At 36.9% G+C, this 23,886-nt stretch overlaps 2 protein-coding genes across 2 annotated transcripts; one reads left to right on the plus strand and one right to left on the minus strand.

The window, feature by feature from the left end:
* Positions 1-356: 356 nt before the first annotated feature.
* LOC137709753 (DExH-box ATP-dependent RNA helicase DExH14) lies at positions 357-17,610 on the minus strand. Its single transcript, XM_068448730.1, has 49 exons — positions 17,424-17,610; positions 16,951-17,012; positions 16,695-16,863; positions 15,815-16,262; positions 15,645-15,710; positions 15,158-15,262; positions 14,770-15,069; positions 13,773-13,889; positions 13,620-13,679; positions 13,157-13,228; positions 12,930-13,046; positions 12,681-12,842; positions 11,777-11,842; positions 11,498-11,650; positions 11,334-11,417; positions 10,764-10,838; positions 10,540-10,671; positions 10,389-10,454; positions 10,110-10,175; positions 9,895-10,017; positions 9,178-9,327; positions 8,798-9,010; positions 8,353-8,508; positions 8,032-8,256; positions 7,852-7,953; positions 7,660-7,740; positions 7,454-7,534; positions 7,120-7,323; positions 6,881-6,997; positions 6,654-6,776; positions 6,369-6,458; positions 6,169-6,294; positions 5,953-6,015; positions 5,648-5,736; positions 5,169-5,259; positions 4,318-4,467; positions 4,039-4,230; positions 3,852-3,917; positions 3,568-3,723; positions 3,337-3,480; positions 3,134-3,201; positions 2,877-3,042; positions 2,725-2,787; positions 2,276-2,371; positions 2,007-2,174; positions 1,609-1,779; positions 1,276-1,419; positions 1,068-1,199; positions 357-901 (listed from the first exon to the last, which is right to left on the minus strand). The coding sequence occupies exons 1-49, from the start codon at positions 17,531-17,533 to the stop codon at positions 818-820; spliced, it is 6,264 nt and encodes a 2,087-aa protein (XP_068304831.1). The 5' UTR covers positions 17,534-17,610; the 3' UTR covers positions 357-817.
* Positions 17,611-19,320: 1,710 nt separating this feature from the next.
* LOC137710931 (PLASMODESMATA CALLOSE-BINDING PROTEIN 3-like) lies at positions 19,321-23,570 on the plus strand. Its single transcript, XM_068450098.1, has 4 exons — positions 19,321-19,499; positions 19,867-20,103; positions 20,233-20,266; positions 22,816-23,570. The coding sequence occupies exons 1-4, from the start codon at positions 19,445-19,447 to the stop codon at positions 23,246-23,248; spliced, it is 759 nt and encodes a 252-aa protein (XP_068306199.1). The 5' UTR covers positions 19,321-19,444; the 3' UTR covers positions 23,249-23,570.
* The last annotated feature ends 316 nt before the right edge of the window (positions 23,571-23,886 follow it).

Consider the following 23,886-nt stretch of genomic DNA (forward strand, 5'->3'; position numbering starts at 1 on the left):
CACTTTGCCTCGTAAAACTCGATTTTGATCTCATTTTTGTCCTATGAAATTCAAAAGTCGTCATTTTACTCTATAAAAACCGAAATTAGTTCCATAGTGCCTTAATTCTGTTAATCCCATTATGTGGGTAATATTTAGGTGCACCAAGCCAATCAATTTAGTTTTTATCTTTTTCCATCCCCGCAACTCAAACACGGCACCCAGAAAAATTCCAATTATGAATTTCTTCTTTTAAACTCAATATTTTATTCTTGAATGTTAACGCATAATGAAAATTTATAATTAAATTCTTTTAACACGTGGTGTAGTCTTATTGAGTGGTAAGTCGCACATATGTTCCAAAGGCAACTTTTGAATGTCAAAATAGAATGAATTTTGAGTGTTAGAAAGTAAAGTGACTTTTAAATTACAAGGAACAAAGTGAAATCGTAATCGAGTTCAAGAACGTAACTAAAAATAAACCCAACATAAATTGGGTGGTAATACTAATTTCACATGCCATTTTGTTCTATAAAAAAACAATAATTGCACTCCAAAATAGTTATCCCGCACCCCTTTTGTTTTGAGTGAAGATTCACTAAAACCCGACCTGAATAAAGCATAATCGTCTGGGTATCGGGTTCGGGTCCACCGGGGAACAAGCTCCCGATAACTCCAATTTATTAGACACTAATCATACATAAAATTGTACTCGTACACCAGAAAGATGGTAAATATCGAACCTTATAAATTTTTTTGCTACCGGGATATGTGTTCCTCGCGTCACGTTTCATCCTTTTCTCATATGTTCATGCATTTTCTGATATTCCGGCATTGATCACCGCCGTTGAATAAGTTCTGAGATAGAGTGCTCTTGCTCGAAGCCCAAATAACAATCCGAAACTAAAATCAATTTCATCCCCTGGAAAATACGGTTAAATAATATTATACAAGCAAACCAAGACATTGAAATCAAAATCGACAGTTTGATATTCGGTAATGATGAATTATTTACCCGGGTTTAGTCACCCGTAATAACAAATGGAATGTCAGATATTCGATAAAACAGGGAGAATTTATCCGCGTACCTGGATGTTATTCGGAGCTGCTGGTAACTCCATGTGAGTAACCAAGTGATCGGAGAAGGATACTCTCTTCAGAGCGTATAATTCAGATGTTGAGGTGTTCCCAAGGACCAACCACCACGCTTCGTTTTTCACCTGTCAAAGAAATCCGAAGCTTAGTTTCGTTTCTCGTTATCAGATTAGAACAAGGAGAACAGTTTTACGGTTTTACCTTGGGAAATCGCGGGGTAAACGCTCTTGATTTGTTTTGCCTGTAATTGGTCTTAACCAATCTGATGTTTAAAGAGTGAGACTTTCCGCTGTCCTTTTCCTGAATTCTTAACTTCATTTCGATGTGGGGAAAATGCTGCAGATCCTAGAACAACAAAAAATTGCAGATGTTAAGCTACCGGAATCAGTTGGCATGCCTGGCAGCGAATAATAGTGAACAAAAAACGACTTGTGTCTCAATAACCTAACCGACCCACTCCAAAAGCCATCCGGTCATGTTACATCTTGACCGTGGGTGGGTTTGCTATGTGTCAGCTATCTTTGAAGTCCATACCTGATAAAACTTTGAAGCCGGGAAGTTTCCGATCATGGTCTGCAAAGTTGTCTTGGGGAGATTCAGTAGTTGCTGCACGCTGAATATTCCTCTTTTGCTTAGTGAGTCGGCAAGTTCAACATTCATGCATGGCATCATCCACAAGGAAGAATCCTTATCAAACCATAAACCCTGAAACGACACAAAGATAACAGAAGAGGCTAGGCATCAAACTTTACTTTTTTGAGAAACAAATCATCCGAGTCAAATCAGTTAACGTTTAACTAATCGACTGATATGCTGGCCGTACAACGTCATAATATGAACCAGGTAAAATGACAAGCTGCGGTCCTTTTTCTAGGCAGGTACTTTATTTCGTTTTACAGTAAAAGTTGGAATGGTAACCACTAGGAGTTTACCTGCATGACCATTTGCAGAAGATGCATGCAAGTAACTGAGCTTGAAAGCCACCCACTGTTGGCACATATATCTATCATGGCCTGGATGACCCGTATACTTTGATCCAGTACCGACTTCAAGTCTGTGACGTAATCACTGATTGGTAATTCTAACTGCGAGAAATGTGCCTGAATGCAGAATTCATGCATGGTAAGAGAAACAATGAGAGAACTACAAGAAAACTACAGAACGTTTTTATTATGAACATATTGTTGAAGATAACTCTGACCTGAAACAGAAGATTGGCTTTGACATGTGGATCATCTAACCGGTCCTTATCCACTTTATATCGAACTCTCTCAGCCAACGCTCCATTGTAATTCTCCTATTATCATATAAAATATTATAGATAGTTAAGACAAAGATCTCATATTCTTTTACTAAATAAATTTTAATTGGCACTGACTCGCAATAACATGGGTAGGACTACTGTCCCAAAAAGTTTTGGATCCAACACAGAACTTAATATCATGTGTGGTATAGGAAGAATATCATATGTTAGCAAATTTGTACAAAAGAAGGATTCCATATGACTGCTAATTTTTAATATTCCTTTCAGTGCTAATTTTCTCAATTTTTTTTTTCAAATAGCCACCGCTGGTATGTTTAGTCGGTCAAGTATGTGCCTCTATACTAATCTAAAAAGAAAGAAAGTACCCAAGACCTTAGACTAATTACCTCATTGTGCCGCACAGGAAGTTCGTTATATTCAGAAGCAGCCGATAGGATATGCAAGAACACCTATAGGAAATAGCCTTCCATAAGCATAACAGCATAAAAATGTAAAAGCGAGAAAAGGACTACCAGATGAATCAAGAACCATATCTTACTTCAAGCGACGTATCTGAACTTATGTTTGAACCAAACATTGATACAGTCATGTAGCTAAGGTAATACTGGGATGCTATTGAACCCAGCATCGTTGGCTTCACACTGTCATCATTCATCTCGACGCATCCACTGTCTTCGAGATCCTCAAATGTGTTCTGCACTAGCCTGTCAAAAACAATAGTAAGTAGTGAAAGCAATGGCACTGGAAGAGAATGATAAAAGAAAAAGAATCGATGAGAAATGGACATTTTATTACCTAGACAAGTAAGAATTTACAACTTCAGCTTCTGCATTGTCCAAGCCATAGTAAGCTGGATTAAACATCTATAGCAAATGCAATGCGTTCACAACTTTTATGTCAAAAAATTGATAGGTGTAGAATATTCAAAAATAAAAAATAATCCGATTCCCTTTCTTTCTATATTTTTATTCTCTCTAGTTATGTGACCAAAACCATACCAGTCTACGGTATAAATATGTCCAGGTAAGATAATGCAGCGCATCCTCTTTATGGCAAATTGTGCCAGAAACTATCTCAGCGTTGATGTGATTATGCAACTGTTCCCTCAGACTACTCTCGACGGGAAATGGTTCATATAAGAACTGCAATTCATTAAACCACATATTATTCTAGCACCCTGTGAAGGATAACATTCAACTTACTACATAAAGTCACGACTTCAAATTAACCTTTTTATAGAAGCTCTTTTTGGGTTCATGAACAAGAATGACTGCTTTCCCATGCTGATCAAATTGTGGCCGGCCAGCACGACCCATCATTTGCAAGATATCTGTGATTGGAAAATCAACATATCTTTTTGCTTTCCCATCATAATATTCTGTTCCCTGCAAGAGAATTAATGGCATTATATAAATGAAAGATTTAGGAAGAATAGCTGATGCAATAGATACCTGCAAAAAATTTAATTCTAGGAAACAAATGTAACAGCCTACCACACAAATTTTGCCTTTACCTTAATGATGACTAGATGAGCTGGAAGGTTTACACCCCATGCCAATGTGCTTGTACAAACCAATACCTATAATTTGATGGACAATGCCTAATCAGTATAAAGAGTAAGATATTTTTCTTCCTAATATTCACTTTCTGTACTGTGTCTATCAGGAAAGATACGTGATTTGCCAGGTAAAGAGAATTGCCTGAATCTTGTTGTTTGCAAAAAGCTCTTCAACTAGAGATCTATCCTTGTCATTCAGACCAGCGTGATGTAATCCAATGCCAAATTGCAAGGTGTGCCTAAGGTTATTATCAGTGACCTGAGAAAGCACCATCTGCAGGTCGTCTTCTGGCATGCTAAGAAACTGCCTTGGATGTTCATCTGAAGCTGCAAACTTCAATTACAGAAAAGAAATAAAAACAATAGTAATTAGTCACAGTTAGGGAATGCTTCATTTTCCCAACATGACTTCGGATCCTACCTGAATGAGGTCCAATGCAGTAAGCCTTGTCTGTCGACGAGAGGAAACAAATATTAAAACTGGTTTTGTAGGTGAGTGGGTGCATATCGCAGCATATGCTGGTTTGTTCATGCTATTCATCCTTGGGCAATAGAACTTTCCAGGGTATCCCTGTTCATAAACTGACATATTAGTGCTATGAAGTAAACATATATAAGGCCCTTATCTGCTTTCATCTCAACAACAAAAATGCAAACATAAACAAGGAGACAGCTCTATATTCTACCTCATTTAGTGCGCATAGTCACTAGCATAATAAAAGATAAGCTAATATACATAGATCAAAAGGAAAACAGTATAGTTGTAGTTACATATCCAATTTTAAATACCCTTGTAGTTCTAGCAGCACAGGTGTATCTAATACCTTCTCTCTTTTGTTAAAAAATTAAAATTAAAATTAAAATAAAATTAAAAAAAAAAGAAAGAAAGAAAGACAAACATACTTTTTTTAAACTATTGAGAGACGATACAATTACATAGGAGGACTCAGGGTCCAGTGAGATACAAATCGAACAGAAAATATTGATGCAGAAGATTGCAGACCTAGATAAGTAATCTCACAATTAACTATGCATTTAAAAACAACTACCATATCATTAACGGTTGTATAAAACCCAAATAAGTATTATAAACTTAATATCATATACAAGAAAACAAGAGATAACCGAGATGCTGTAACAAAGTCGCTTGCAAATTGAAGGAGGCCCATATTCCAATATTCCCCAGGAAAAGTTACTAACAAATCACTTCCAAAATAGAGCCGAAAGATCAAACATGAAACCATAATCCATTTGAAACACTAAATTTACTACCTGGATATGAACTTCAAGAGGTACAGGTCTCACGCTTGGTTTAAAATTGAAGAGCCCGATTTCCCCAACACCCAACCAATCAGCCAAATCCCTACAGAATTGAAACGGCAAAAGAATATTCAAAACATAATATGTTGATCAAGGAGAAAGGGAAAAAAAAGCAATTCACGTGCACTATTTCCACAAAAAGAGCATAATAGAGTAAGACATTTGCTCAATTGTTTAAAAGCAGTACAACTGAAACATGCCTGAGAATACTGATAATATGACAACAATTTAAAATATATCCAGACAAATAATGCAAAAGGGAGGGTTGCATCTAGTGATCTGCAAACATTCCATCAAAGGATCCAACCCAATACCAAATGCACATACATGCCAGGTAAAAACTTGCAAAAAAAAAGAAGAAGAAAAAACTTTAGGACTTGGATGTGAGATCCACTGCAGGATCCTAGGATCAAAGATGCACACAGACGTACCCTGCATTTGCTAAAGCTGTAGAAAGGCCTACAAATCGTACTTCACGCTCTGTCTGTGATGATATGTATCTCATCCTTGACACAATAACCTGGAACATAAATTTGCAAGCTCAAACCAAGTCCAACTACCTTTTCCCCAAGAAAAATCATATGGTCATCTGAAGAAAAGTGTCAACACACACAGACGAAGACATATACTGGCAAGTTCCCATCAAAGCATGATAATAAGCAAGTTCATTTCTCTTATATGTCAAATTTTTTTATTTTCACAATTAACCAGGAGCACAAAATTTTTCTATATATACCTCAAGGATGGGTCCACGGTCAGCTCCCAACAAGTGAATCTCATCCATGATCATAAGCCCAACCTACTGATGAAACATCCATTAATGCATAGCATGCAAAATGACATACATGTGCAGAAAAATTATGTACACAAATAAAGTAGAAATCCAATTAACTAAATAAACTAGTTCCTTCTTGGAGAAGGGGAAAATATCGATATACGTGAGTGAATGCACCTTCTTAACATAGTCTCGACTATGCCAATTACGACTGATACCATCCCACTTCTCAGGAGTAGATATTATGATATCCGCTGACATAATGGCCATCATATCTGGAGTATAATCACCAGTCATTTCAACCTGACAACAACACAGAGTTATTACCAGTACCACATATTATGGTTTACTTATAGCTATAAGGGAAAAAAATTCACCATCTCTTTCCCTAGCTGAGAGACGAGGCGTCCTTTCCAATCATTCATTCTTTCCCGAACAATAGCCTTCAAAGGTGCTATGTAAATGACCTACAGTCAACAGTTCATAGTACACTTTAGCATAAAAGCAGCATTGAAATACACAAACCTATTAAGTGCAATCCTGCCCAGATCAGCACCCGTAGGTGCTACCTTCCACAAAAAAACCATTGCCCTTTCTCATTTTGCATTTCTCTCAGGAAAAATCTATTTCTATTCTGTGATTAGGAAATGCCAACGAGATACCTTCATATCAGGCTGGGTATTGAAGAGACGAAGCATAGCAAGCTCGGCAGATATAGTTTTCCCACTTCCAGTGGGAGCTCCTAACAAAACATTATTGTCTGTGTGATACAAGACATGGAAAGTCTGCCCAATTCCAAAAAAAGCATTAACTCACTGAAATGTGATGGATATTGTCCGGGAAAAAGACGAGGAAAAAAACCACAATAAAGGTGTAAAATCACTGAAACCTGTGTTTGTATTGGATTAAAGTGTGAGAATCTGTACAATGCTTCGTATGAATTGTTGCCAAGTGAAGTCACAGGGAGAGGTTTCAAATCTAGCAGTTCTGTATGTGAAGTATGAGCCTGAAGAAACAAGACTTGTCTGATCAGACAAAGCTTTTGGCAGGAGCACCTTGTTGGCCTTTATGAAAATAAAAATAAAAATTCGACCATATACCCTTATAATAAACAACGAAAACAAGTACCTCTGGCAGTGCTAGATTCTGGAAAGATATGGTGTAGAAAGCCTCTGAACGCAACCAAGAATCCGAAACAGCACGGATATAATACTGTGGTGGATGTGGCTCAAATATTGGCACAGTAAAAGAAAGCTTTTGAGGTTCCCCCTTAGCCATCCGCTTTGTCAGAGTGAATAGCTCTGAATGGTAGATGTGGTCATTCTCCGAATCCTTTAATATAGTCAAACATCAAGAAAATTATAGTTTTATATGGGGAAAAAAATTTGGTCCTTAAACATGACTAGTATAAGAGCCTATGACCCATAGAAAATTAACAAGAAATTGGAAATCATGTCAGCACCTCAACGAGAATCCACCAACGTTGGGCTGTGCCATGAAAACGATCTTTCCATATGAAGTCTGGTGTAATAAGTAAGTCCACCTGAAAATTAAAAAATACATAAATAGGTGTTCAAAAAAAAATTACTGAATGATTAATCAGACAACAAACATTTAGTGAGATAGAAATTACTATAAAACAAATTAAGGTTCACCATGGTAAGTTACCTTTAAAACAGTTCTGGTGATTGGACTCACAGTTGCTGACAACTGGATCCATGGAAAATATCCCAAATATTGCTTGACCAACTTCAATCACCCAAAAGAAAACAAGGAAAGAAAGGGTTAAACAAATTTCCTATTGTTTGGCGTACCCCATACCAAAGTGAAGTTTAAAGTACTACAATAAAGACAATATACCCTTCCTCCAGGCCCATAGCGAATCAATGCTCCAATGTCTTTTTCTTCCATCTCATATAGGCGATCTAAGTCAGCCTCTCGTTCTTCAAGCTTTCGCAGTATCTGTATGAATAAAATATATTGTCAAACAATGCACTACACTTTGAGGAAATTAATAGGAGAAAAGTATCATGTACAAACATCTCCTGAAAGATCCTTGTCAAATTGTCTGAGAGGATGCTGATGGGGCCAAACTTGGTGATCCACAGCCTTACAATAGTCCAACATGAACAATGACATCTCAGACCAGCCCTTTCGTAAGCAAATCTCAAATAAAGCCCGCATAATGCGTGCCAAGCTTGCACTTATATATGCAGCATCAGAAACCAAGGAAAAGGTATCGATTGAGCCACGAGATATGTACAACTGCAAAACACATAAGCCATAAATTAGTCAACAAATATTTCCCTTTTTGTAAAATTTTAGGTAATATTTGGTAAAAGCAGCTGAGCACAAAGCAACCTGAATGAGAATGGAAATCTTTCCATGTTTATTTGAAGGACCCCCCTTAACTTCTAAAGGGCATGATGATCGCACCAACGCCTCAAGTTCATGCTGTTCCTCATCTCGAACAACAATATTTTCAAATTCTGAGGAGTGGGCTACCATATCAATTACCTGAAGGAACAGAAAAAGCAGCACCAGCCAAATCAAAAACAATAATTATTAGAAGGCAACTCCTTGTTACGAGAAGGGAGCTATTTGACACTCCAAAGTAGTCATCCTGCAGTCTTCATAGTAAAAAGATGGATGGAAGAGTGCGTGATGACTATTTTTGAGTGCTGCTAACAATTCTCTTACAAAGAAAATAAAAAGCGAGAAACATATTTCAAGGCTGCGTTGAGATGGATGTCTCAAATAGGAAGCAAATTGGAAATACAAATGAAATAGTACACAAAACAATAACCTCAGTCTCATTCATGTGGCGTCTCAAACATTCATTGTACGTTTCAACACTTGAGTATTGAATATAAAAGTGGCTTGCAATTCGACCAAGTTCTGTACAATAAAAGTTGCCACTTTTTTCATCAAATCGCATCATTTTTGCTTTGTCCAGGGAACGTGCAGCATCCGCAATAAGAGATCTTTGCTTCAAGCTCAAGGAAGGATCTGCAACAACCTGCAAAATGCAGAAGAAAATGTCAATACCCAAAACAAGCAAATACAAATATCTAACCCATAAGCACCAATAAAGTCCAGTAGGCTTTCGAGAATAAACAATAAAGTCAGGCTGCCAGTCAAGAAAATGTTCAACAAAGATCAACTGGTAAACCATATAGGTAATACCTCATCCCACCCAATACCGTACACCAAAGGGTTCAGCCTCATTCTTATAAAAAGGTATGTATATCCAAGCCATGCACAAGCTTCCTTGACATTGGTGACAGTACCAAGTGCCACCTCTGCATTTAAATTGTCTTTCAAGGAACTAATAAACTGCAAACATTGAAGGAAATTACAAGAGCCATAAGAAAAAGTGAATCATCTCAGCATAACTTGGATAAATTCAAATACACAAAACATGCAAAACCCAAAATTTATTACGTGCAAGGACATCATATTGCCATTCTACGTCATTGTATAACGTAAAACTCAAGTATGTAGAGAACTCTTAAGTTCAGCATGTCAATGCATAATGAAGTACCCTAAGGCACAAGCAAATCAATGATACCTTGTCCCATAAGTTAGTTGCAGTTCCAGATGTACTAAAGTGACTGATAAAACCTTGTCCAACAAATTAGTTTCACTTTCAGATCTACTAGAGCTGACTTATAAGCAATGTTTATGGTAAACAATCAAACAATCACAGATTCAAAACCACCTAAAACTTATCCGAATATGTTTTACACAAGGTGTAACCAAGATTCTGTCTCAAGACCCATCCAAATTATTTTGTTACAGAAAATCAGTACACTTCACAAGACACATGAGAAATTCTCACCCACTGACTGACCTGGATATATACATATCATAATGTTCTAGTGTCTTAAACTACACTAGTACCTGACTTTCTATAGGAAGTTGACTTGTCAGCAACCGAAGATAGTAGGCCAGTTTGTCGTGAGACGTAATTATAATGCCCTCACCACTTTTGTCGAATTGAGGTCTCCCAGCACGCCCAAAGATCTAAAGAAATTATCATGAGAACAAAAAAAATGGAAATCATATGATAAAGTTTGCTTGAGATGTATTTACAAGAGAAACACTTTGAATCTAACCTGCATAACATCTAGCATGCCCAGGTCTTTCCACCCACCAGCCTTTGGATCATACAATTGAGTCCCCTGAAGAAAATGCCACATTTTATATATATGTGTGTGTATATATATATATATATATATATTATAATCTTTTTAGGGAACAGGAAGTAAAATAAAGGAGAAAGAACATCGAACTGTCTAATTAACCTCCATTCTGTCACATCTTATCTTTAAAAAATTAAAGTATCAAGTTTTAAGCCGCACAAATAAACTATACTTTCAGAAGTCTGCACAAACCTTTATCACAACAGTGTGAGCTGGTAGATTTACACCCCATGCCAAAGTTGCTGTACAAACAAGTACCTACAACAGAAAACAACATATCTAAAAGAACAATTGCGGCCAAATATAGAAGCGACAGTATGAAGGATAACTAGATGATATCTACCTTCAATAGTCCATCAGAGAAAAGGCGCTCAGTCAAACCTCTATCAGACCGTAACATCCCAGCATGATGAACTCCAACTCCAAATTCAAAAAGTGCAACAAGATCTTTGTTTCTGGACTTCTTAACATCCCTCTGAAATTCATTAAATGGTACCTCTATCAAAAATAAATAAAAGGTATGATATTAATAATAAGATTCAGAAAACAAAAAAAATCTTTTCTTGCCTGAACCAATGAAAACTGTGGGTGTTCATCGTTCTTGAAAAGATCCAGTCCTTCAAACTTGCGAGCAAGTTCAACCTGTAAAAATGTAATATAATTGGTAAATAGCGAAGCCAGAGCATAACACACCTCATAAAATTGACAGCAAAGAATTATAAATTTCGAACCAAGTCCATCTTTCTATGATAAACAACATTGGTTATTGCATTATAAGACTTTAAATGTCACAAACAGATTTTATCCTTTTAGATATGCATTAGCGTATGTACAATTGCATCCTTTCAACTTATACCAACATGCCTTTATTAATTCATTGTTGAACCAGACCAATAATATTAACTCCAAAACCTACAAACAATGTAGGACAAATGGCACAATATCAAGCCAGTTCCTATGACTAAAATGAAGCTTGCAAGGATTCATACTGGTCTAGCTGATGCAATTGCATTAACAACCAACCAAGCTTTCTCATTGGCGAAGTTGGCATAACTAGTTTATTATTCACACTTCAAAAAGAATTTCAAGCCAAATAGAAGGGCCACAAAATTCAGATGGAACATGAGGAGGGTATACCAATTTTTGAGCTGTTTTTGCTGTGTCCTTTCGAGAATGAACAAATACCATTGCCTGATACCCTTGTCTGAGTGATTCAACAACCTGGCAGAAAAAGTATCAATCAGTTAATAACCATTCCAATGCACACATTACAGAAAGGACAGCCAATCAAGAAGAAATACCTTCTTGTAGCATATCTCATTCATTAATTCATTTCGGGCTGCAAAGTTCTGCTCGCTAATACCAATATACTGCTGTGCAAGGGGCACAGGACGATAACTAGCATCAAAAAAGAAGAGTCCTGCATCTGGATTGACTCTCAGAAACTGTGCAACCTGAGTGATTATAAAACAATTACCATATCCACATTAAGAAATAAATATGAGGCTTTAAATTATGGCATATAAATTCCAATCAATAGTTCAATACAGATCATAAATATAAAAAACTGGCCAAGAAACCTCCAAATAGTTGGGTAGGGTGGCTGAAAGGCCAACAATGCGTATCATCGTCTGTGTAGATTCCACCTGCCAAGCACACCAAAAACAACAAACCAAAAGACAAAAACAAAAATCATAAGCAACTAAATCAACAATCAGATAATCATTTAAGTAACATGTAATATCTGATAAACATTTATAAAAATAAACATCCTGCTATTACATAAAACAATAATCATCTTTGCAAGCGGTGCCTTCAATAAGACTTTGATGGATACTTCCTTTTAACAGGGAAAATTTATCGAAAGACTTGATGAATACGCCTTCAAGTCTATTTATAAGTTATAACTACTGGGTTGGTAACATTGTTGGCCAATTCCCTAACAGCTAAAGTTTTTGACTTTCAATGGTTTGTATAAAGTTGAGGAAAGTCGGGTCAGCAACTCTCACCCTCACGCCCGCACTTATTTACTAATTTGCAAGGTGTATCTCTTTGTCTGCATCTTCACATGAAAAATGAATCTGCAGGTTAAGAATAAGTTTAGTACATTGTTGGCTCATTCCCTTAGCTCAAGTCTTTTGGGTCCATTAGCTGTCTAACTATAACAACTCCCCTACTGTATAATCAGAACCAGTTGTGTAAACTCATAAATACGTTGGCGGGAAAAGAAAAAAATTGCCTTTATCACAATATACAATAAACATCAAAATATTGTTCGGATTCAATTTCAAATTATGGTAAATGACTAAGGGAACCCGATTTTCCATAAGAAGATGAAGACTAAGAGCAACAAGAAACAGAGAGGATCTCTCCAGCTTTCATAAGCATAAATTGAAACTGTACAGATGTTATCAATTAATCTAAACAGTGTGAGTTATTTCACATCAATAAGCCAAGAGCACTAATGACTCGCTAAAAGTTTACCTGGCGCAAAGTCCGAGCAACTAGTGCCTCAATTACAGGGCCCCTGTCATCATTCAATAGATGCACTTCATCAATAATTAAAAGCTTCACGAGCATTGAAAGTGCCATGTCACTGCTCTTGCGAGTAATGACATCCCATTTTTCAGGTGTAGTAACTATCATCTGAATAACAAGAAAGTAGAGACGTTAAGGGAACAGGATAGGAGCAACAACAGCATACTGAGCATGCAAAATTTGATAAAAAGTGACCTGAGTTTCTTCAAGTTCATTCTTAGATAGTTGCATGTCGCCAGTAAGCTCTTTCACAGTCATATTCAATGGAGATAAGCGATGGCTAAAAGTTGATGTGACTTCTGAAGCTAATGCCTAAAAAAGAAATGATAATAAGTAACAAGCCACTAATTCAATGCCCATCAGAGAAAAAAAGGAAAAAAAAAAGGGAAAGAAAAAGGAAGAGAGTAACATAGGGTAGATACCTTCATAGGTGCAACATAAACTATTTTAAATTCATTTTTATGCAAGTAACCATCTTTGAAGTGCTGTCCAATCTGCACCATATGACTAATCTAGTCACTATCTAAATATCAAAATAGATCATAACTACTGAATGCTAAATAAAGAAAAGTACAGAAAAAGAGCTTCTTAGGTTGAATTCAATCCTATAAGCAGCAGCACCATAACATAAAAGGAGTTAATTAACTAAGACAGCCAAAAGTTTAGTTTCCTTGCTTTTGTTTTGCAAGGTGGTATCCTTCAAAACATTAACCTCCTACAAAAAATATAAGTAGCACTTCCTAGGTCATAGGACATTACAACTGAAGTTAACTCATACATAATATAAAACCAATTGTGTGAATCTGTGCTCAACTCCAAGTAGTATGAGATAAGAATGATTGCCAAAAGGAACAGGGAACCAGGAATTCTCAATCATTGGCATACCTCATGTAGAATAGAAATCATAGCTATGTTCGTCTTACCAGCTCCTGTTGGAGCACAAACCTGCAAGCAAATCGAAATCACATTCAAGCATATCATACACACTTTCGCAGGAAAGGTTTGGTATTCACATAGTAAACAGAAATAACAACTTACTAGTATATTTTCATTAGTGTTATAAACAGTATGAAATATGCGGCTCTGAATACGGTTCAAAGATTTGTATCCCCGAAAAGCAGCTTGAGCAAATTCATCTAACTCTGTTATCTCAATCTGAGAACAGATGATAATAAACAAAAAATTCCATACAAAAGGAAAGATGTCAAGGCCAGTAGATGATAAAAGAAATGGAAAGTAACGACAATCCTGTTTGATAAACCACCAGTAAATGCACAAATATTATGGCCTGCTTGCCAGTGAACTCCAATAGCATCACAAACTTCCTATGGAAAAATATATTCATACATTATCTTATAGCTACAAAGCATGTCATGGTCAATATAATTCTCCAAGAGAAAGTAATATCCGAAGGTTTATACATGTCACATACATTCTATCCAATCGTTTCCCCTGCTCACACTTAATATGAAAAAAGAAATATGATAAATGTAGCAAAATGAAGAATGCTTCCCGGTAAGTTTATTTCCCTGGAAGGGGTAATAAGGGATGCATCTATAAGCTAGCTACCACCTGTTAGGTCAGTCCATTTATAATGGTTGCCCAAATACCAACGTAAGGTTTACTTTGATTTCATCTTTTAAGATCATAGATTATAAAAATAAATAAAAGTAAATCCTTTATAGTTTACTGCCTTGAAGGGAGTGTCAATGTTCTCTAAAAAGAACCTGTTCTTAATTTTAGCGTGTATTATGTTTGTGCTTTCTTCAGGTGTTGTTTGACAAACATACCAAGCCCTATTCCCTATTCATCGGGGAAAGGGAAAAAACAGGTCTAGTACTTAGTTCTCCGAGAGCAGCTAGTACCTAAAATAATATAGAAGGAGACTCCCTAACTTATTATCCACTTGTGCGCCTTGGAAAGGTACCTATTAGTCATCTCCAATTAACAAAATTATGTAAAGAATTGAGAACCGGTGTATATAGTTTTAAAATGACAAACATGAAATAAAATTATCAGAAAAGTTAATTGTTACCAGCTTTTCTCCTGGTTTCATTTGTGCTGTTGGTGTTGGGGGAATAATGACTTCCTCATACCCCTTATGATGCTTCCTCACAGTTCCTTGAGGAAGAGCACTAACTGCTAAAGAGTGAGCTTCACCATACCCTAAGAGATCATCAACAGGTTTTTTTCTTTCACTTGCTTGTACTAGAGAAGAAAATTTTACACCAGCCAGATCACTATCAGCACCATATTCTGTTCCTCGTCTTTGTCGCTTTTCCTCTTTGCGCCGAAGTTTATCAATTTGCCGTTCAGATTCTGTTTGAACAGTAACCTGAAAACAGAAATGGAATGCTTGATGCCATATTTAGCCTTTTGATTTATGTGTCGACGAGAACAAATTTATACAGAATCGGTTCTACCTGTGTGCCATAACTAGGCATACGTGGTTGAGAGCTTGAAGATAATTTATCAGATTTCAGTCCCAGTAGCCCTTGATGGATGGCATCGACAAGTTCCTTTCGATGCTGTGGGAAACATAAAAACAAAAATCAAAAAAGAAACTTTAGCTGTAAATTCATGAAATATTAAATCTGGAATAGACTTCTCTAAGAAATATCCATCAAAAATGTATACTAGATGGCCAAAGAAACAATTGTATCCTACAACTGAAACGTGATATGCTGTTACAAAAAAGGGGAATCAAATTTGTATTTAAAGAACAAATATATTTATAAAAGAAGGTGCCACTTCTTCAAACAAAGATCATGATGACACATGTTAGGAAAGAGTACTGGGGAAGCGGATTTTTGTGTTGTCTGTGCATGTGTGTTGGTAGTGTTTTAGGAGGACACTGTAAAGAGTATCTAAGACTAGCTCAACAAAGTAGTAGAATGTTTATATTCTTACTGATATGAGGTCTTGGACAGTTTCAAACGCACTATCCCCAACAAGATCTAACAAGTCACCTGCTATCTTCATTAAGAAAAAGATCTCATGATTAGTATAAATTTAGTTGCCTACAAAAGCACAAGAGTGAAGCCCTTTACAATAAAAGTAGATGAACTATTAATGAATACCTCATCACCAGATTTGTCAGAGTCAAGAACCCGACAGATGGCCATAGCCAATTCATCTCCAGAAAGCTGTGAAGTACTTTTTGTTATTATCCGATCACATGCATCTTGTAACCAACTCAAGTTGAAGCTTTGTCCATTGGAAGTAGGTTGACGATCATTCAAGTCATTGCGACTATATAATCCTTCATAATATGATGTAGAAGAAGTGCTTTCCTCACCCAATAGCTCCCCATCCTCCAAAGAAACATCCACCAGAAACCGAGCTGGTGCATGGAAAACAAGGTCAGCGCCAAATTCTGCATTGTCATCAGTCCCACTTACAGGGTTTTCTGGAAGCGAAGTCCCCCCATCACTAGACTGCACCCCACAAAGTCTCTGGGCAAGGGAGACAACCTTCCGCATGTTAGCATCCGAAACGGCTTGACCAAGTAAGTTTTGCACTTCCAGCCTGCATTTCAAATATTAGAGGATAAAATCAAAATTCTTGAAACTTTGTTTTCTTTTGGTCGATAATCATAGTTAAAATTTCATATACAATCTCTAACTACGCATGATAAATTAATCAAATTGCGATGGATACTCATTTGACACAATCCCCTGCATTCCTTAATTTGCTTCTATATGAATGTAAGGCATTTGTGAGAATCTTGTATAAATATGTTCCAAATTAGTTTCATCCGTCAATGAGTAAATCAGGTCTACGAATGTTCAGTTTTGTAGATAAAGAAACTTAATAAATAGTAATGGACTATGAATAACTTGTTCGTTGTGTTCCTGGAGGCCAGAACACAAGGGAGCAACCACTTGTAATACTATATTTACTAATTTAACTTCTATCTGATTAAAATGAACATTAAGGATTGGAAAGCAGAATTCTTACCTTCTCCTGGCAATAATTGTTTCAACATTGGCTTCCTCCGCTGGCGAGCTGAAAAGGCGGTACATAGCCAATGCCACCTCACGAAACTCTTCGGAGGAAACTTCTCCATCTATCAATTCAACCACTGCTCCGACAAACTGCTTGTACGCTTGCCGCACTTCAACTGAAGCTGCTCCACAAATTTCCAGTTTATTCAATATATCAAATACGGTGTGCTATGTCCACAATCACACTACAGGAAAGTTGTCAACATTACCTTCTTCCCATCTATGAACTATCTTCCTAGCAAGTTCCGACTCATCAACTGAGCTCGAAGACCTACACCGGATAAGTCCGAAAATCCAAATATTATTTCGGAATTAATTGGTCAAGAACAACTAATCAGGAACCGTAAACAGCTTCACTAGTAAACATTAGCACAAAATTCACGTCCCGAGCAGCGTATTACTCCTCCATTTAATCACTAAGATCCTAATACACACAGAAAATACATAGATATTGAATTTCGTTTAATTCGTCCTAATTTCTCCATTAAATCTTCGATCAAGCTAAAGCTAAATTGCATCAAGCTCGTTCCACGGGGAAACTTCGGCATTCCATTCCAGCTCCTATCTCATATCAAACTCATATCAATTTTCTAAGCATCCTACTTACATTTCCTAACACTTTCTCGGCAACCAAACAGAAAATAACAGTAAAAAAAAAGTGAGAATTGTAGAGAGAAAATACTGGGGCGGTTTGTGGCAGCTCTGGAGGAGGATCTTCCGCTGCAAATAGGCCTGATCGACGTCAAAGGGCTCTCTGAGAGAGCTGGTCAGCCGCGGAAGTTGAACCAACATCTTTCCGGATTCTTCTTCTTCTTCTTCTTCCGCTTGACGAAATGAAGCTTTTTGGTGCTTGAGAGCTTGAGGGCGTCTGGGTTTTTCTGGCACGAAAAGATTTCGGGTCAAGTAAATTAAGCGACCCGAATGTATACGGGTCCGACCTGGTATTTGGTATTTTAAGTTTGCGATCACGTATATTGGGTTCGTAGTGAAATTTTGACGGGCCGAAGCGAATGAACCGATGGAATGACGGGCCGGATAGCATAAAGCTAGTAGGTATGGGCCATATCATTCGGTCATGAAAGTTCAACACGTAGACGGGAATTTCAAACATGACACGTTAACACGACTCAAACAAGCATATGGACAATAATGTGATTAAATTGAGCGCAATCACTTTTGTGTTGAAATCGTATTCGTGTTGCAATCGTGTCAACCTGTTTAACTTACTTGAAAATGTTGGCTCATATCCACATCAAATCAGCAGCCATGGAAGAGGACTCGTCTTATTGCACTTGAATTCAAATTTCTCTTGGTGTTTGGTAATTTAAAATATCATTTACTCAACTCGAGTGAAAAAATAACTCATAACACCCTAGTATATTTTTTTCATATTTTAAATCTCTGTCTTATCTCAATTCTTTTTGACACATGCATATCCAGTTCAACTTTCTCTTTTTTTAATATAAATTAGTGTAAAATATTTATATTAAAATAATAATAAAAATGATCTCAATCATTCCCTCTCACGTTCTCTTGCCAACGTACGTAACACATGAGATGTTTCACACCACATTACTACACTACAAAAAAGATGATGTATCAACTGATGATCGAGACCACAGCCGTTGTTAGCTTACGATTAGTTAATTATATATGATCATAAATCATTTTAAATATTTTTACTTAAAATTAAATACAAACAGTATCTGATAAAAACTGACAGCACAATATATGATCAATGCATACGATTTACCGATTCACAAGATCCTCACCAAGAGGATCGGAGAGAATCCAATTGAAAAAAGAATGATGATCCTCTCCAAATCCTCACATTGTGTCCATTTATCGTACATCTGCGATTATAAATCATTTTAAATATTTTTATTTAAAATTAAACACAAATATTACTTGACGAAAACTGACCATACAATATACGATAAACGAACACGATATGAGGATCCCTAAAATCCTCACAAAGAGGATCCAAAGAGAATCTTCATTCCTTGTATTTGTTCTAGTCCTCATGACATGAAACCAGTTTGATTTTTAACAATGGCTGGTTTAAAAATATTTTTAAAATCGTGAAATGTGCTTTCATGAAAGATTAATATTTAGCAAAAATACAAATGAAGTGATTCCCACAATAAGTACATAATTAATGTTTATTGCATGACTGGTGCTTTTTGTATAAAGAATTTGAAATGTTTCCTACAATAAAAACATAATTAATATTTCTTACTTGAAGAACTTCCAGTACTTTTGAAACTCAAAATTATATTTTCAAAAAGCTCTTATAATTATAAAAACGCTTCTAAATAAGCCCTTAGCTATTACAATTAACACAAAAAGGCATGGTGACGTATAATCCTCGATAGGTAATTGCCTTCAGTACAAACCAAGAAATGAACAGTGTTAAAAATTGTACACATAACGAGATAGAGAAGAAAAAAAGGAAAAAGGCACGCCGACACCACACACACAGCCACTATCACCGCGCACCGTCAACATCACCAAGTTTTTTCTTTTTTTTTTATTTTTATTTTTTTGTGTATCTAGATATTTACCCACATTTCCTGTTTTCTCACACCCTCATCCCATTTCTCACTCTCTCTCTCTCTAGATTCAGCTGGTGCTAGCTTGCTCTGAGCTCCATTGTTAACTTACCACACACTACTCTCTCTCTCTCTTTCTCTCTCTTCAACCATGGCTGCCCTAGCTTTTGCAGCTCTGCTTCTCTTAGCCATGGCTGGCCAGTCAAGTAAGAACACATTTATGTATTTTCCATATAATTTTTTAAGTGAAATGGGTATTTTTTTCAACACCATATTTTCCACACTGTACTTACCTAATCAAGCCTGTAAATTTTTTATTTTATTTCAAGAAAAAATACCATTTTTCCTTACTAGTTCAGTGTTCATTTTCCTTCATTTGTTTTTCTAATTTCTAATTTGTATTTATGTTAAAGATTTCATATTTCTCTTAAAGTTTGCATTTTTGGGGTTTTTTTTTTTCAGAAAAAGAAAAATAGATCTGATCTTTAATCTTCCTGCCATGTATAAGCTCACCCCTTTTAATATTTTGAGCCTCTGATTTATTTATTTGTTTGTGGGGATTTATTTGTATAGGTGCAAATTGGTGTGTTTGCAAAGATGGAGACCCTACGGCCCTGCAGAGGGCACTGGACTATGCCTGTGGAGCTGGGGCAGATTGCAACCCCATAAAACCCAATGGAGTTTGCTACAACCCCAACACTGTCAAAGCTCACTGCAGCTATGCTGTCAACAGCTATTTCCAGAAGAAGGGCCAATCCACTGGCACTTGTGACTTTTCTGGCACTGCAACCCCTACCGCCACTGATCCCAGTAAGTCCCCAGATCCTTCTCTTTTGGGTTCATTTTTTTGTTAAATTTTGGGTTGATTTTTTTTGTGTATGGATCAGTTAGATTAAAGGTGGTAACTTTTTTTTTTACCATTCCATGGTGTTTTTACAGGCTCAAATGGTTGTACTTACCCTGCCAGTGCCAGGTATGGTTAATTTGGACCAAATTTTTTTTTCCATTTTCATGGATTTTATTTGGTTTTTTATTATCTTTTTGGTTAATTATTTCTGCTTGAATCTTTTGAATGCCATCAAGTTACACTCCACAGTCCACAGAGTTTACTCTTTGGATTTCAAATTTTAGGGCTAAGCTGTTAAGTAGTGAATTGGGAGTGCTGCTTTAGGGCAAAGCTTAAGTAGAAATGCAGGAAAAGCACTTTTCTTAAAAGACAAAAATATGATTTGCAGGGACAAAGAGTTACCAAACTCCATATATTAACTTCGCAGTAAAAAACTTGGTTAATTTTGTTTTCTGCTGTCTACTGTTTTCTTTGTGAATATTTTTAATACGGAAAATGATTTTCTCATACTTTTTTATCCTCTTCTGCATTCCATAGATTCTCGTTTGCTTTATATAACTATAAAAATAACGTTTGGATAAGAAGAACAATGGTGTGCGGAAATCGTTTTCCTTCGTTGTACCTCATTATCCAACACCCTCCTTTTTCTTTTTTTGCTTTGATCAATCTAAATTATCTAATTAAGCTCTTTTTATATTTTCGACTGGTGTTGAAATTTGCATCAGATGTCCTGACTTATTGCCCATTTATTGGTAGTTGAGCTTAGTAAATTTTGGAAAATGATCCTAGCCAAATTCTTTTTCTGGAGATCCGGAAGATCTTGATCATGATCATTCATAATATATCGTGCAATTAGTTTTCGTTAGGTACTATTTATATTAAATTTTAAATTTCAAATAATTTCTGATCGCACGATATGCGATGAACGATAAAGATCACGGATCTTCCGGATCTCCAAAAGTCCTTTTCCGTAAATTTTGCCAAACAATTGGGATCCAATGCTTTTTTTTTAACCCCAAAAGGGGGTAAAATGGTTAAATTGTGTTGAAAGTAACAGTAAAAAGGGTAAAAAAATGTTGTCACAGACACAGAATGACATCTGTCCCTTTGTTATGCAAAGCCATCATCTTTTGGGCTTTAGGCGCCGTACACTGCCTAATGCAGTGCATGGTCTGTGATCAGAGTCGGAATTCAAAAGTAACGGCCACAAAAAACTTTGGTGAAGGAGTTTTTTGTCCACATTTGTGATGGGCAGATTTTGTCCGTCACAAAAAGCATAGTACCACGTCCATGGTGGGACAATAGATATTCTGAGGATTCAAAAGCTACATCATAGCCTTGGGATGCTCAATCTTTTGAGATCTGAGCCATCTTTTTTGAAGTTTTATTTTTTTTATTTTAATCTCACTTCACCTTTTTTTTTTTTTTTTTTTTGTAGCACTAATCTGAACTCGGTTTTGGTTTTGGTTTTGTTTTTGTTTTTGTTTTTGTTTTTCTTGCTGTTTTTACATCGTTTATGATAACTTTACCGGATAAGTGGCGAAGGACTTTCATACACCCCTCGGGATGCCACTATGGCGTCTCGGGCTAGTGTCATGCGTATTATGACTATTATCCGAGAGGGACTTACATGCGCCGCCTCGGACGCCACCAATAATACAATGCCACTTTCATACACTCCTCGAGATGCCACTATGGCGTCTCAGGCTAGTGTCATGCGTATTATGAACACTTCTCGGACGCCACTTATAATACAATGCCATGTGAATCGCATGTAATTATCCACTTGGGTAAGTCATAAAACTCATGCATTACTCTTCCTATCGTTTCTTCTACCTCTGATGCATCTCATTCAACTGTAAAAGATTTCTAATTTTTAATTAGTATGTTAAACTAATTTTTTATTCAAAAGCTTTCCCGAAAGGGCTTAGATTAGATGCTAATGTACTTTAAACTACTTTTGTTTAAAAGAAGTGTTATGCTCGTTCCTCTCATACATTGGTGGATTTTGAGAGATGGGGCCTACTATAGATAATCATTAATTATCATCTCCTAAACAAAGAGAAATTTTTCAGTATACCAGAAATACGACCCTGATACACCAAGTATCATACATTCAATGACTTTGAACCGGCATGAATTTAAATCAGCTTACACGATGTTACATGCCTAAATATGCTCCGAAAAACATATGTTCGCGTTAAGATGCAAACATTCCTGTTGTTCTTGGCTATAGGATGGAACTTTTAAAAATCTTCGCGACGTTGTAGCATTGCACAAATAGTTCATTGGCTTCGTATTCGAAGGGCAACTTTGAATAGTTATTGATCTTTCTGAACTTTTTTTTAATAAGCTTGCGTTTCCAGCATCTCTCTCCAAGGTTGACTGCTTTTGCAATATCGTAGGTCCTACACAGGATAAATCTTATCTCAAAGAATGCTGTGTAGGACCTACGATGAGATTTATGATTGCACGGTCTCTGTTCAGCCACTGCGTAAACATGTGGGAGCGTAAATTTTCTTGTAAAATCATAAACTTGTTTATCTTCCATGATTTTTTGTTTTGTATGTTCTCATTCTGTATGCTTCACATGATCATATGCTTGCAGCTTCCGTTCTGGCATTTCTAGGTTTTGTGTTTGGTGTGTTAAATATTTTTTCTTCTTTGTCCTTCAGCTCATCAGGTACTACTCCGACAACACCATCCACGGGAACCGGCACAACCCCAACCACCGGCACTCCCCCAACCACCGGCACAACCCCGTCCACCGGCACAACCCCGTCCACCGGCACAACCCCGTCCACCGGCACAACCCCTACCACCGGCACAACTCCTACCACCGGGACAACCCCTACCACCGGGACAACCCCTACCACCGGCACAACCCCCACAACTGGCACAACACCCACAACTGGCACAACGCCTACAGGCACCACCCCGTACACAGCGACTCCTGGAGTACTAGGAGGCATTGGCACGGGCGTAGGGCCATCGGGAGCTGGCATCAACACGGACGACAGCGGTGGGATTAGATCTGTTGACACTGCTAGTTTGTTTTCTTCTCTCATAACCCTATTCTTCTCAGGCTTGATGCTTTGGTGGGGCTGAAAAGGAATTTAGAGGGTGCGAGGAGGAGGAAGATGGGGTAGGATGTGCAATTATGAACATCTTAGGGGACATCCTTGCTAAGATTTTTGTATTTTTGTATCTTCATTGCCCTTCTAAGTAATTAAGTAACCGTATTATGTGGGAAAAAAGCAGCTGTGGGGAAAAGCAGATGGGCTTTTGATTCCTTTTTGGGTGTTTGTGAAGCAGCTGTCTCTCGCTCTCTGTGTTTTTTCGTTTGTACAATAGATTTAGATCTAATCTGAGAGTGTACTAGCTAGTCTATTAATTCGATGAGTATTTCATGGTTTGGTTTACTGAGTCACTTTTCCTTGCAAAACAAATCATAGATTGACTCGCGTTCATTGTTTTGTGTTTACTAAGCATGCACGCGTTAGATTGGTTCGCTTGTGAGTAAGAATGACTTGTTGCATGTCTAAATCAGGCAATGTTCGTCATAAGAACAACCATACGTTTAGGTGCATTTTTGTGAATCCGAGTAATTAATACCTCTTCACTTGTAAGTTAGAGATTTTAGGTTCGATTCTTGTCAAAAACAAATTTGAATTACATTTTTGTTAACTCATTATGAAGCTAAGCTTACCTCTTTTCCCTTACCGTAGATAATACCGTTTGTTTAA

The sequence above is a fragment of the Pyrus communis genome, chromosome 12, assembly GCF_963583255.1.
Source record: "Pyrus communis chromosome 12, drPyrComm1.1, whole genome shotgun sequence".
Classification (NCBI taxonomy): domain Eukaryota; kingdom Viridiplantae; phylum Streptophyta; class Magnoliopsida; order Rosales; family Rosaceae; genus Pyrus; species Pyrus communis.

Bases quoted from the DNA above. Each gene is read 5' to 3' on its own strand.
- LOC137709753 (XM_068448730.1), bottom strand. From the start codon at position 17,533: ATGTTGGTTCAACTTCCGCGGCTGACCAGCTCTCTCAGAGAGCCCTTT. The intron at 15,711-15,814 runs GTATTCATTAAT...TTCTTAATGAAG, and splicing joins CTGACAAATCTGGTGATGAG to ATAGCAGGTGACTTGTTAGA. The intron at 13,890-14,769 runs GTAACAATTAAC...ATCTGTTCTCAG, and splicing joins TGAAACCAGGAGAAAAGCTG to ATTGAGATAACAGAGTTAGA.
- LOC137710931 (XM_068450098.1), top strand. From the start codon at position 19,445: ATGGCTGCCCTAGCTTTTGCAGCTCTGCTTCTCTTAGCCATGGCTGGC. The intron at 19,500-19,866 runs GTAAGAACACAT...TTATTTGTATAG, and splicing joins AGCCATGGCTGGCCAGTCAA to GTGCAAATTGGTGTGTTTGC. The intron at 20,104-20,232 runs GTAAGTCCCCAG...GTGTTTTTACAG, and splicing joins CCCTACCGCCACTGATCCCA to GCTCAAATGGTTGTACTTAC.